At 37.6% G+C, this 13,214-nt stretch overlaps 1 protein-coding gene across 4 annotated transcripts in view; it reads left to right on the plus strand.

Annotated features, from left to right (window-relative positions):
• Positions 1 to 13,214, plus strand: part of gdpd5b (glycerophosphodiester phosphodiesterase domain containing 5b) — a 42,291-nt gene that overhangs the window by 14,573 nt on the left and 14,504 nt on the right. For all 4 annotated transcript variants that reach the window (XR_015719980.1, XR_015719981.1, XM_087850918.1 and 1 more), the window contains exon 3: positions 12,523 to 12,626. Coding sequence is in view for 2 of the 4 variants with exons in the window: in XM_087850918.1 (XP_087707044.1) it covers positions 12,523 to 12,626 (104 nt within the window). In the remaining 2 variants the exon portion in view is untranslated. The remainder of the gene's footprint in view (positions 1 to 12,522; positions 12,627 to 13,214) is intronic.

Below are 13,214 nucleotides of genomic sequence, written 5' to 3' on the forward strand. Positions count from 1 at the left end.
GTTCCTTTCTGTAAAAGAGTAATGCCTCACACTAGGGCTGGGCGATATGACCCAAAATTCATATCTCGATATTTTTTAGCTGGGTGGTGATATAAGATATATATCTCGATATTTTTTTAAAGCCATAAGTTAAGAACAAAAAGAGAGTTCTTAGTCACACTGTGTCCCAGATGTCACACAGGCATTTTTATTTACATACAGCATAGATTTACATGAAGAAATTACTCAAAAATAAATTATCAGCATTTATTAAATAATCATGCTCCATAAATAAAAGAAAACAATGTTGTTTTTGTGCATAACAAAAAGTTCATAATTGTGCAGTCAAAATGTAAACTAACACACGCTGAGCATAATAACAAAGACAGATTTCCCAGCTGCTCTGTTCCCAACTTCTACTGCGTGACTAACAGACTTGAGTTTGAAATCCTCTTTATAGCCCTTATACACACACAATACGGTAATATTATGTTGAAGCACAGTACGTATCACTCCGCGAGGCTCCAGACTACGGTAGCCGTAATGCTCCGACAATCCATCAAGCGCTGCAGCTCCGTAGCTTACCAAAGTTGTACTAAAACATTTTTTGACAGATTGCTGAGCGCCGTGTACCACCTAAAATCGGTTCGTGGTCAGTAAGCACAACCAGAATTCATACATAAGGCGCGCTGTCAACTTTTGAGAAAATGAAAGGATTTTAGGCCGTGCAGCCCCTGTGGGCTGCATGTCGTTAGCGTGGTTAGTGCGGTTAGCTCGCTAACACGTTGACGCCGTCCAGCCCCACAACTCGCTAACGGAGATTTGCCGTGTCCATCTTGTCGCTGCCTGCAGGTGAAGCTTGGGGAGGAGGGGGAGTTGTATTCAGTGAAGGTGAGGCGAGGCCGAGTAACGTTGCACAGAGACAAAAGTGGACGAAAGAGAGGCAAACTTGTGGCTCCACAAGTATAATTATAACGTAACATAGACTATATCGATATAAAGGATATTGTCACATTTTATATCTTGTATGAAAATATATCGATATTTTTTTAAAAACTCGATATATCGCCCAGCCCTACCTCACACTGTACCATAGCACATAGTTCAGGACGTAGTACATGTTTGTTACACTGCAAAGATTTCAAGTGTCCAACAAAAAGGGATTAAAAAATCATTTGTAGTCACCATCACTTTGTCAGTGTGGGATTATGTAAAGAAACAGCATAAAAAGTTGGACAAGATAAATCCATAGAAGTGTGAATACTTTCCGAAATTGATTGGGACAACCTACCTGGCGAGTACCACGCAAACCAAGGTTTAATTGACTTTACCTTCACTGTCCACTGTCAATCTGGTGCTGAGTGTTTATTGCACTACTTAGCAACTCTGCTTATATTGTGTGGGGGACAAGTCAGCTGCTGTATGCCAAGAATGGAAACAACTTGGGCAGAAGCCCCCAGAGGCTGACTTCATAGTCGTTATGTTGGCCTAGCTGGAGCAACAAATATTACAGTAATGTCACAGTAGGTTGATTCTGTTTGACTGCTGCAACCCCCAGAGACTGTCATCCACTACCTTTGTTTGCTAGCTAAGCACTGACAATTCAGCTGACGTTATCTGTTTCAGAGTGTTAAGATGGGCTGCTGCATACCAACAACCGTGAGACTGACCTAACCAAAACTCTGCTGATGTGACTGGGAACCATATTTTTTCTATTAATTGTAACATAGTCAAAGTTATCATTCATAACATTCCTAATACACTTTAGGGAAACCTCTGAGACAGGAGCACGCTACATGAATTAAAGGCTTTGTTGTCAGATTCAGTTCAGTTTTTTCCTTATTTTATTACAGAGTTGCTGCTCACACAGGTTCTTTTGACTATAAAAAGTCAGGTTACACTGAAATTAAAGTGAAAGAAAAAATTTGCAGTTTTTGGGATAGCCTGCATTCAAACCCATACAGATCATAGAATGACACCATCACAGTAATTGCGACCTGTTTATTTACAGTATATTCTCAGATTTGTCTAATTGTTTTAGAGATGCATAGTAACAACACTAGCAGCCAGTCTGTTAATTGAAAGAATGACATTTGACTGACCTGATTTTTTTTTTTTTTCCTTTTTTTCATTTCTAACAGAGCTTTTGTTTGTATAGAAACTCTTATGATGGCTGGATTAGTGTATAGATTTACATAACACTGTGTACAAGAAGGACATCAGTAGGAAATGGAGTCAGTGCTGTCCCTGCTCTCATTCTTTGTTACAAGAGAATTTGAAGCTGTTCACGCACTCACGTGTGCCAGCGCACAGTTGTGGAGGAATGAGATCCGATCATCTTGTTCTGTGTGCAATTTATTTTACCAAGGTCAGTTTCCCACAGTCCTTAGAGAATTTCACTCCCTTTCCACAAACAAGGTTTTCTGTTATTTATTGCTTAGTAATTAAACTCACTTACTTGGCTTTTTTATAGATCTTCCAGTGACCTTAAACCTACATTTTTAAGAGTAGCATCTTTATTAAAAAGTTGGCATTTCTCCTTAAAGTTTAATTGCTAAGTTTAAAAGCTATTATTATTGTATTGCTACAGTAATGTGGTGTGGGTTTTTTCTTTTCTTTCTTTTTTTTCCTCACAGCCCTGAATAACAAGCTGGATGTGTAGGAGTTTTAACATTTTCTGTTGAATATACTACTGAAAAAATGCATAAATCCTATAAAACTGTTCTTATTCTTCCAAAGAGGTGTGCTTTTATATCCACACCATGATCTCCAAATACCCTAATTTACATACTAAGAAAAATACATGTGACCATATTATGTCCTTGCTGGCTTCTCCCTCATTCAATAACCTTGAGCTTTCTATGGTCAAGCTTGAAGTTATAATACTCCATTGTTTCTACCTGTATGTCATCACATACAATCTGCACCCTTTTTTTTTTAATTTTAAAAAAGGTTGTGTGTGTGTGTGTGTGTGTGTGTGTGTGTGTGTGTGTGTGTGTGTGTGTGTGTGTGTGTGTGTGTGTGTGTGTGTGTGTGTGTGTGTGTGTGTGTGTGTGTGTGTGTGTGTGTGTGTGTGTGTGTGTGTGTGTGTGTGTGTGTGTGTGTGAGAACTTCAAGCCTGTCACGTACAGAAAACACTGCAAGCATTCTGTAGAAGGGTCCCATTTATCACTGACAGGTCAGCAGACTTTGGGGTCCAAGTCATTTGTAAATATAAATGCCTACATGGGGGAATTTTTTATTTTAATAATTTAATTTTCAGGCTCATTTGGCTCATTTTTATAAAATTGCAGCACCATTACTATTAGCTGGATGCCAAAAGTATTGCATAAGGTGACCTTTCTTTCTGCTATTTTGGAAGGACACTTGGGTTATGTTGCTCCAACAGACTCAAACACACAGCACATGTCTTTGTTTACATTCATTTATTTATGCCCATATAATATACTCTAAACTGGCAGAAACAAAGGGCACAAGCGCGCGCGCGCGCGCGCGCACACACACACACACACACACGCACACACACACACTGATGTGAGCAAATTACCTACATAAACCTGTTTAGGTGTATAAGTAAACACACAGAAATAACACAGGAAGGCAAAAAGGGTATATTTACCCGCATTTCATAAATGGAATACACTGGACCTCCTTTTTTTTTTTTTTTTTTTTTTTTTTTTTTTTCTTTTTTCCTCCTGTTTGGAGGGACCTGGACACAGTGTAGCTCTGTTTCCTGTTACAAGCACAAATGAATAAATGGTGCCAAGTCAGCACCCCCAATCCCCCAAGGTGCTCATCCTTTGTTTTGAGCCTGTGGTGCTGGGTAGCACTTATCTTGACTCCAGTGCAAAAATGGACCCTTCAGTCTGTTTTAATTCATTTGGATTCATTTAATATTTAAAATTGTCAGTGCTGATATTGGGGGGAAAATTACTGATTTCCATAGAGAATGTTTCTTAGCTTACACTGTGGTGATTTCATAAAAAACTGCACCTTCACTGATCTCTGTAAGCAAACTGCAACTTGGAGCTGGTGTTAGGTATGTGTAACTGGACCTCAGCGAATCACAGGAGCTTGACAAGCAAGCAACAACTATAGACTCATTTATAATCCACAAGTGGGTTGTATAGTTTCTCTCCCTTTTTCATCTTTGTTCACTCTAATGAGTCGTTCGGGTTGACTGGCTACCTTAGTGACGCTGCCTCCTGTCTGTTCAAGGTCCTTTGTAGGAAGACTGCCAGCGTCACACAGTGCAAGCCGATCTGGCCTCTCAGTAATAATTGAAAGTATTTCCATCTAGCCAGTCTTTACAATTCAGTGGGACAAAGGCTTCAAAAATAGAAGCAAAGCTTTGGTAATCTTGTGGTCTACATTTGCCCTGGCTTGTGAAATACTGGAAAGGAGCTAGAGCTAGCAGTTACTTGGAGTGATTGCTGCACTGCAACATTGAATTTTTGTGCTAGCAGATAAAAGGGGAAGATATTTGAAGACTGAACAGTATTAGATTATAACAGTTGTTCCTTTTCTTTGGAAATGATGAACAGCAGCTTATTTTTATATGGTTTTAGTTTTTGGACCAGTGATTTGACAGACTAGACATTTAACATTAGTCTGTTTGCAGCATTGGACCAGTTTGTCCCTCTCCTACGCACTTGTCGGATTAAATATATGTGCAGTTTCTGTTCTGGACTGTTGCCTTGGACATGAACATTTTGCAGATATGTTTTTTTTTCTCTGCATTTACAGTCTTTTTTTTTTTTTTTTTCTTTTTATGGCAGACGCATATTTATTATTGTTAAGGAACTGAAACAAAGTACCGCAACTCTGCTAACATACTTACTTTATCTTCTTTGATTAGAAAATCCCTGAACTTCTTCCCAGTGTGTGGTCCTCACCCCTGTGATCCAAACAGTGACTTTTCAACAAATTCTAAAATGTGTGGCCTCCTTCAAACAAGTAAAATCTAGTAAATGTCTAAAGTTAGAGCTATTGGACAGTGACACATAGTGTATATCTACTTCTGTACAGAGGATTTTAAATCAATCAGCATGTAATTGAAGTGCATTGTTTGTTTGTTTTTTAGGATTTTTTTTTTTTTTTTTTTACATGGTCTCCTATCCAGACCTTCCTATGGTTGAAAACGTGTTTGAACATTTGACCGATAGTTTACTGATCTACAGGGTTGAGATGGGTGTACTTCATGTTTCAGGAAGAAATGCTGGCTGTGTGTACATTTCTCATATATGCAAAATTTCTTAAACTGAATCTTGTGTATGGAATTTGTTTTTTTATGATAAAAGTAGTAATGTGGCCTTGAATTATTTTTCCCACTCATGCTATTGGCAGGCTGGTAATATAGCTGCATTTTAAAATGCTTACTCGGCTTGTGTGAAATGCCAGAGACTTAACTGGATCTGCTCAGGAATGTGACAAGTGACTGAGGTGTTATGTCCAGTGAAGATGGAGACAAGGTGAGCGGAGCATGTTAGGTTGGAGTTTACAGAAAAAGGGTTTTTTGTTTTGTTTTTTTTTTCTGCCTGTATTGATCTGTGGTAGCAGAAGGAAATTAAGCAGCATCCTGCAGTGCTGGCATGTTTAATTGCAGCATACTGTGTCAAGCTGCCATGTCTAATTAAATGTATCATTTAATTGTTTCTTGCAGAGCCTGACCAATGTCTAGGAAGTAAATAAATCTGATATCTGTTGAATACATTTGGTGACACAATATGCAATATATCCAAAGCATAAAAAAAAACAAAAAAGACTATTAAAGTTGTGACATTCCACCATTGGGAAGCTGGATTAGCTTTTTTTCTTCTTTTTTTTCTTTTTTTTAAAATCAATCTGTAATGTAAATGTGTACTTAAGAGAAGTTGTCATTAACACCAGAAATAATCTGAGCAAATGGAGTGAAATCCAGAGCACAGCAGCCAAAAATGTTCCAGGCCTGAGGAGGTGAAGCTGCAGACAGAGGAGCAGAGGAGATGGGCTGCAGGTTTGGTGATCAAAGCAGATTTGGACAAGATGATGAATTTTGACTGTGTTACTTTCACAATAATTAAATGTTTCTTTCTTTTTGTAGCTCGGTCAATTTAAGATGTAGTCTGTGAGCATGTGTAGTTCAGTCTGTCTCACAGTGTGCACTCTGTTTTTGTACAGTATTTATTTTAATGTCACAAATGATCAAAATTAGTTAACTTGTGTGTTAGTTATTTTGGTACATCTCTTATTTATTAAATTTTTAGGGATTACATTACATTGTGATCTCAAATACTTGTTTTGTCAAATCTTAATTAAAATTTGACAAATAAATGAAAATTAACAACTTGACGAAATTAACATCTTTGCTGTCACTGCTATTGTTGTTGTTGACAGTTCCAGTTCCACTTCCACTTATCATCTGTAGTAATTTAGCAGGTCAATATGTGAATGTCTTGATGCATTCTCAATCATCCAGGAAAATAAATCTCAAAAGTTGATTTGAGTTCATTTACGTGAAAAGGGAAAGACCATCTCTGAATCGAGGATGGGGCCTAAGGGTACATCTTTCGCCATCTTACAATGTTGTGATTGCAGCCATTCCCCAACTCTCTGTGAATGGTACTCATGGCCATTGATCAGTGGGTTTTGGTCAGTGGTTGTTGATCAATGGTCATGAGAATTTGCATAATTATGATTAAGGAACTGACCTCACAGCCCATTGTTCCTTCAGTGGGCTGGTTTCAGTCATTATGCAAATGTACTGTTTATAAGATTGGGGAAACCTGCAGTCAGCTGAGACTGAAGAAGTCACTTGGATGAGTGACGAAACGTTTCTCCCAGAAAACGCTACGTCCAGATGAACAGAATCAACTTTTGGAGATCAATATGTGAATCTGAATCCATTTTTTGTATATTTATGGCCATTAAAATATACTGAGATGATCACATATGGAAACATATTGATTAGTATGTGTGTATATAGCGTATAATCGACTTAGTTAATTTGCAGCTAGCACAGTTAAATTACTAGAGGTGCGAATCACCATACATCCCACGATACGATATTATCACAATACTTAACGCACAATACAATATTATTGCAATTTTTAAAAATATTTTGCGATATTCAGATTCTGTACGTAAAGGTAAACTTTATCAATATTCATTTTAGCTAATATCAAAGTCTCACACTCAGTCTTTCTCTCATTTCAGTCAGTTTTATTGTTGACAAACTGAACGGTTTGTATTACAGTCTAGTCCAACTTAACTGAATGCAACCATCTGGTACAATTATAGCTATTCTGAACTATGCAATTTATGAAAACTATGCAGCCCCTTCAGCAACTGAAGAATTTGAAAGTAAATTAAAACAAAATATAATTTTACATTAAATAAAAAATGTTCCAGTCCACAAAAACTTTTTTTGTAACAAAATATCAATTTCTGCTGTCCCTGTATCGATACATTTTTAGCAAACAAAATATCACGATACTACACAGTATCGATTTTTTTCCCCCCAACCCATATAAATTACATTTGATTAAATCACAATGTATAAATAATAACCTGAGCACAAAAGGTGCTCTGAAAGCAGCTTTGTGATACTGGTGTGCAAGTGTTGACAGCTTACACTGTGTCACTGTACAAGGAGACATACTGTATGTGACACAAGGACAGTTTGTCTCATGACTCCTCCATTACAGAGTTTATTTCACACTGAGCTCTTATAAAAGGAGCAGTAGGCAAATGTATACTGTTTTTATTGGGGTTGTCATGATACAGACCTGGCACCATATTTTTGTTGCTGATCAGATATTTATATATATTTATATATTTATTAAGGTCGGCTGCCACTCTGTGACTGCTGGTAGATTTTCTTGGCATCAATCTAGGACTTCAACTGAAAAATAACACCTTTTCGACATAAATAATTGTGATTTATCTTCAGCATTAACATTACAATTTTATTTTTTTAATTAACCATAGCCACTACCTTAATAAGTTAACAGACAGCCTTTCTGGTTAATCGCTAATAAATGTTTTTCAGCATTTTTGTATCTAAAGGTATTGAAAGTGTCAAACGTGGTGACATGGGCCTGTGGTATGTACTGCTGATCACATAGCCAGAGGTAAGCTCAGAGTAGCATGCTATAGTTGCCTTTGTAAGTTTAAGACACATTTGCCACAGTTACACAACTTGACTTGTGAATCCACAAGATGACAGGTTTCCATGGGTGAATTTATTTTTATCCATTCTACAGAACTTAACATCCTAGTTCTGTCTGGGCTACACTTACAAATCAGATGCAAATGAAAGTATACACAATAGGCCATTTGCAGTTCTGTATAATAATCACACATCACGTGTTTTCTTCTGTGCAACCCTGTCCAAGTGTTGTTGTAGAACAGCTCATGAGTATAAATAGTTACCATCTTGAGTGTGAAACTGTGTAGACTCAATCCAGTCTGGCATATTGAGGCATTGTTGGAGAACACAGAACAGATTGAATCAGCCATATTGGCAGTTAGCAGTCACCCTTACAGTGAAAAGAAGGACAAAAGATCAAAACCTCTGTAACTGCTATAGGTAGCATATTACCCACTGATACCTTGATTGTGCCGTCTTGTTAGATATGATGATGTTCAGTATTTACCTGATTTCCTTGCTTTAAATTTGACTGAGAACCAATTATCTGTCACAAAGTACCAACTGGAAGGAGCTAGAAAATCTCCACAAAAGCTACCACTGTGGATCCGAAATGATGCGGTCAAGGAGTGATTTCACTGTAGACCTTCAACTTTGATTCCAGGGGTCTAACAAAAGTAACACATCAACAGTTTGGGAATTAAATACCTTTTGAGGTAGTCCATCCAAATTTACAAGTTCTAAAGTGGATTCATAATATAAGGATTCCTTTTAATGCAAATTCAATTGCTGCCTGAGAGTATGGAACCCATGGGCATGACCATTTGCTGAATTTGCTTTCTTGAGATTCTTTGCTGTTGTTTTTGTGGATTTTTTTTCACCTCTTATTTATGTCTGCAGTAAGTGTTGGGTTGAGTTTGGTTGATTCATTCCCACTTAACATTCCAAATGCCTTTAACTACACTCTAATGGGAATATTTACTAAGCTGCAACAAAGGGAAGTCACTGAATTCGAGCTGACATTTTGAATTGTTTTTAAACCATAAAATTCAAAAGAACATTACTGCAGACAGAGGAACAATCTAGTAGGCTTTATTTAATATATTGTTGGCTGCTGCAGTAATAATCCACTGTATTGGCCCTGCTGTGAGCAGTTAAAAATAAAATGCTGCTGAAGAAGGAGGTGGGGAAGAGTAACTCATATAAATTTGTTTGGACTTCTTTTTATTACTTTTATTTTATCCTGTGCAGGGGTTGTTCACAGCCCTTGGTCCCATAAGTAAGTCTATGTGCAGCTTTTTAATTTAAAACAGCAATGTTTTCTCTGCTTTCAGCTGTCTTGGAAAAAGAGCAAAAGGTATATTTTTCCACACCACATACAGTTTGTGCTCCATACCTGACTTTTCCAGATATGAATTCACTGGTGTTGTTTTCTTGATTGCAATAGAGAATCACAATTATTATTATTTTGACACTATTTAATGTTTTCTTAAGCAACCTGTATATATATATTTTTGACAGAGCATAATGTACAGTACCATTTCATAAATGATGAATGCTTTATGTGACTGAAGGGATGTTGATGCTTTGTAGAAGCAGCATATCAACATTGTAGGTAAAAGCTTGTTATGGCATTTGTCTCCACTACTTGCAAAGAGTTTAGTGAACAAAGTGCAAGCGGAGGATTTTCTGGAATGTATCCTTTTAAGGTTTTAACATGAGTGTTTATATGCTGCAGCAATATTTTCCTTGATCCATTTGATCCTTCTATTTTTAGCAGTTAGCTCTGCCACTTCCAAGCTTTTCAGATATTTACACTTTTTTTCTGAAATGCATTTCAGAAATGCATTTGATTTAGTTCATTGTGCAGTATGGACTGCATCATATATGTTGTCCTTTTAATATGGTCATTTCAGACACAGGCACAGCCAAGATTATACATATAAGATAAATAAGCATAACTTAGATTCTAAGTTTGATTACATAACTGGTCTTCCTCAGGAGAATACGCTCTTGTGATTTCCTAAAGAGTCAAACAACTTAGCACTCTACTTGGAAATGTTGTCATAATAAAGCCTGGAGAAGTGTTGGAGTGCTTTTCAAACACTCTGTTTCCCAGAGCTGCTTTGTATTTTCATAGATTTCCGTTGGCCCGCTGTTGGTCTGTGTCATGTGTTCTTTTGCCCGGATAAAAAGCCAGCTGTGCAGAATGGTAATGTGACGTTACGAGGGCAGGTCAAGTCATCTTTGACTGAATGAGCTCTGCTGCTGAGTGAGCTGGGAAACAGGAAGACAGACTAACAGACCCATCAAGATGATCTCTTTAAGAATTTTCTTCTTGACTTGTGGTTGTCTTGTTTGATTCCTTGTGTGCCATATTCATATTCATATTCATATTAATTCTGTATTAGTAGTAAAGACTTTGTGCATCATAGCAGCTCTCTCAGGTTCATCCAAAGAAAAGGAGAAGGTGGAGCATTTAATGAGAGGGAGGGGGGAGCCAGGTCAAACAATGGCTCCTCTCAAGAGCAAGGTCGGCTCTCCCAGGTGTCTCCAGGTAGTCATTAAGGGCCATGGAAACCTGGGCCAGACCTGCCTGTCACACACAGCTCTTCCTCCCACAGAGATCAGTGTAACCTCTTTGTAACCACGCTGAGCTGTTATCTGAATGTTAGGAAGGATCCAGGTAAATGTTTGTTATGTTGCAGTGGAAGCTAAGCAGTAGTTGTTTTTCAGAAAATAACTGAGTGTTTTTGAGAGACTTATTTATTCATTGTTACTGTAGTGGGTTTTTTTTGTTAGTGAAATAACATGTGTTCCATCAGGAATTTCATAAGAGTCTGAATATGATCCATGCTGAAATTTAAGGAAGCTCTTAAAACTAGCTTGAGGTCAAAGTATGGCATTTAGATGCTGTGTTTAACATCATTTTAAGCTGAAAAGCTTATTCATGATCCCCAAACCTTTAGCTCCAGCTTTTGGAAAGCTTAAAAAAAAAAAAAAGAACGAAAAAAAAACCCAACCCACCCACACACCTTGAAAATGAGAGCTGATAAAAGCAGGTCAGGCATACCGCCTTACATCAGCTGGTTGAGGTGATAATGATCTGATCCTCAGCACTCAGCAGAGGTGCATTTTAGCTGCTTAGGCTATTTAACCAAGTGACTTTATCGTAACACTACAACCCACATAAAGCTCACAATTTTTTTTATACTTATGTTTTTTGATGTTTAGGCCAAAAGCAAGGATACATTCATCTGTTTTGTTTTGTTTTTGTCTATTCTTTCATTTTTTTTTAAGATTAATTATTGTTATAAAATATTCATAACTGGTTTCTGGGAGCTCAAAGTGGCTCTTCAAATATAAATTTACTTACAGAGGATAAACAAATACAACAAATAAAGAAGCTTAAACTAGTAAAAACAGTTTTTTTTTTATTAATCAGTTATTTCATTAGTTAGATATAATTTTTAAACATACCAGATTCTATAAGTAACATCTTTAAACTTCATGCAGATATTTGCCTGACCGTCTCAGACTTCTATAGACACACCACACATGTACATTTACTACAGTTGCACTACAGTTACAGACACTTGTTTCTGACCCAGGAGCAGGTTTGAAAAGTTGATTTTCTTAGTAAATGTGTATCATGCAATTGGTCCAGATTACACAAAACTCTGACTTTTTATATAACTGTGATCAAACGGTGTGTGTGATTTCCACAAAACTCACTGCATGTCACTGGTATCAAATCATTTAAAGTCCCATTACTCTTTAGCCCACGGGGTTTATTCAATCAGCTTTGTGTGCGTTACCTAAGGGTTTGTGAGCAATCATTGCTGATGCTTAGTTCATCAGGACGCAATGAGCTTTTCTTATAATCAATCTTCTTTGCTTTAAGAAAAGGTCAGAAGGTTTTTGTCTGGATAATAGCACAACTGTAGATGTATTTAAAGTTTGCTGAGAACGATGGAAATGCCTGTGTGCTCATCAGCTCTTATGCATGTCCTCAGGGTCTCTTTCTGTCTCTGTGAAGATTTAGCCCATTTGCCATAGTGCCAAAGTGCATGGAGATGAGGACAGCTTGCATACAAACTTTATTAAAAGCTGTTCCTTGCTAATGAGCAAAGTGTATAAGGGAATACTCGGGTCATTTCGGTGCCATGTGCTCAGGTAAGTTTAGGAAAAGTTAACTTGTTATGAACTCTGCTGGTCTCTGCTGTGGTACTTAAATTGTGACTGTCTATCCAATAATTTATACAGAGTGTCTCTATTATTGTGTGTAGAATTCAGCAGATTGTTTGTAATTCAGTTGTTTTTATTATTGTCAAAAGGACTTAAGTCATCTTTTCAAGTCTGTTATAATTAAATATGGAGGAGCCACATAAATAATTGTGTGTCTGTGTGTGCAGTGGGAGCTTCTGTGGTCCCTGATCCTCCTCCTTACCTTCTGTCTCCTGCTTGTCTGGTTCTACTTCTGGTGGGAGGCACATAATGACTACAGCGAGTTCAACTGGTGAGTACAAAAGTGCCCCTATGTGTTGTCAGAGGCTGCCAGCATATAGTTTTGGCTGTAAACACATTCAAGCCTTACTTGTTGGCTTGTTGTTTTTGTAAACCATCAGTTTAACCTGTTTTCTGCCAGAAGCCTCAATTATACTTCCTGCACCTTCGATCAGCTATGGTCCGCTCAGATCTGACTGATGTACATTTCACAATCAGTGAAAAGCAGTGAGCGCAAGGGTCTGTAGGGACATCTGCCTGCTTGTTTTTGTTTGGGTTTGTTTTTTTGGTTTTTTTTTAGCATTTTGTGATTATGCAGTCTTGTCTGCGAATAATTTATTCTACAATGCACCAACTACACATGCACCACAGGCAACAAACTTTAAAGAAGTCAAATAGGAACGACCCTCGACTCTCCAGCTGTTCGTGTCTGCAACGGAGTATAATCAAGGCATTATTAATCTGAACAGAGACCACCCAACCCTGTGCAGATTACACCATTACATCACAGAGGTCCTCACCCATCAACTTCCTGTTTTGTACACCACTCAGTCCTGGGCCACATTTAATCAAACAAATGTATATTTGACAATATACATTT

Source organism: Neolamprologus brichardi, chromosome 14 (genome assembly GCF_056152115.1).
Source record: "Neolamprologus brichardi isolate AB-2024 chromosome 14, ASM5615211v1, whole genome shotgun sequence".
In the NCBI taxonomy this organism is placed as follows: domain Eukaryota; kingdom Metazoa; phylum Chordata; class Actinopteri; order Cichliformes; family Cichlidae; genus Neolamprologus; species Neolamprologus brichardi.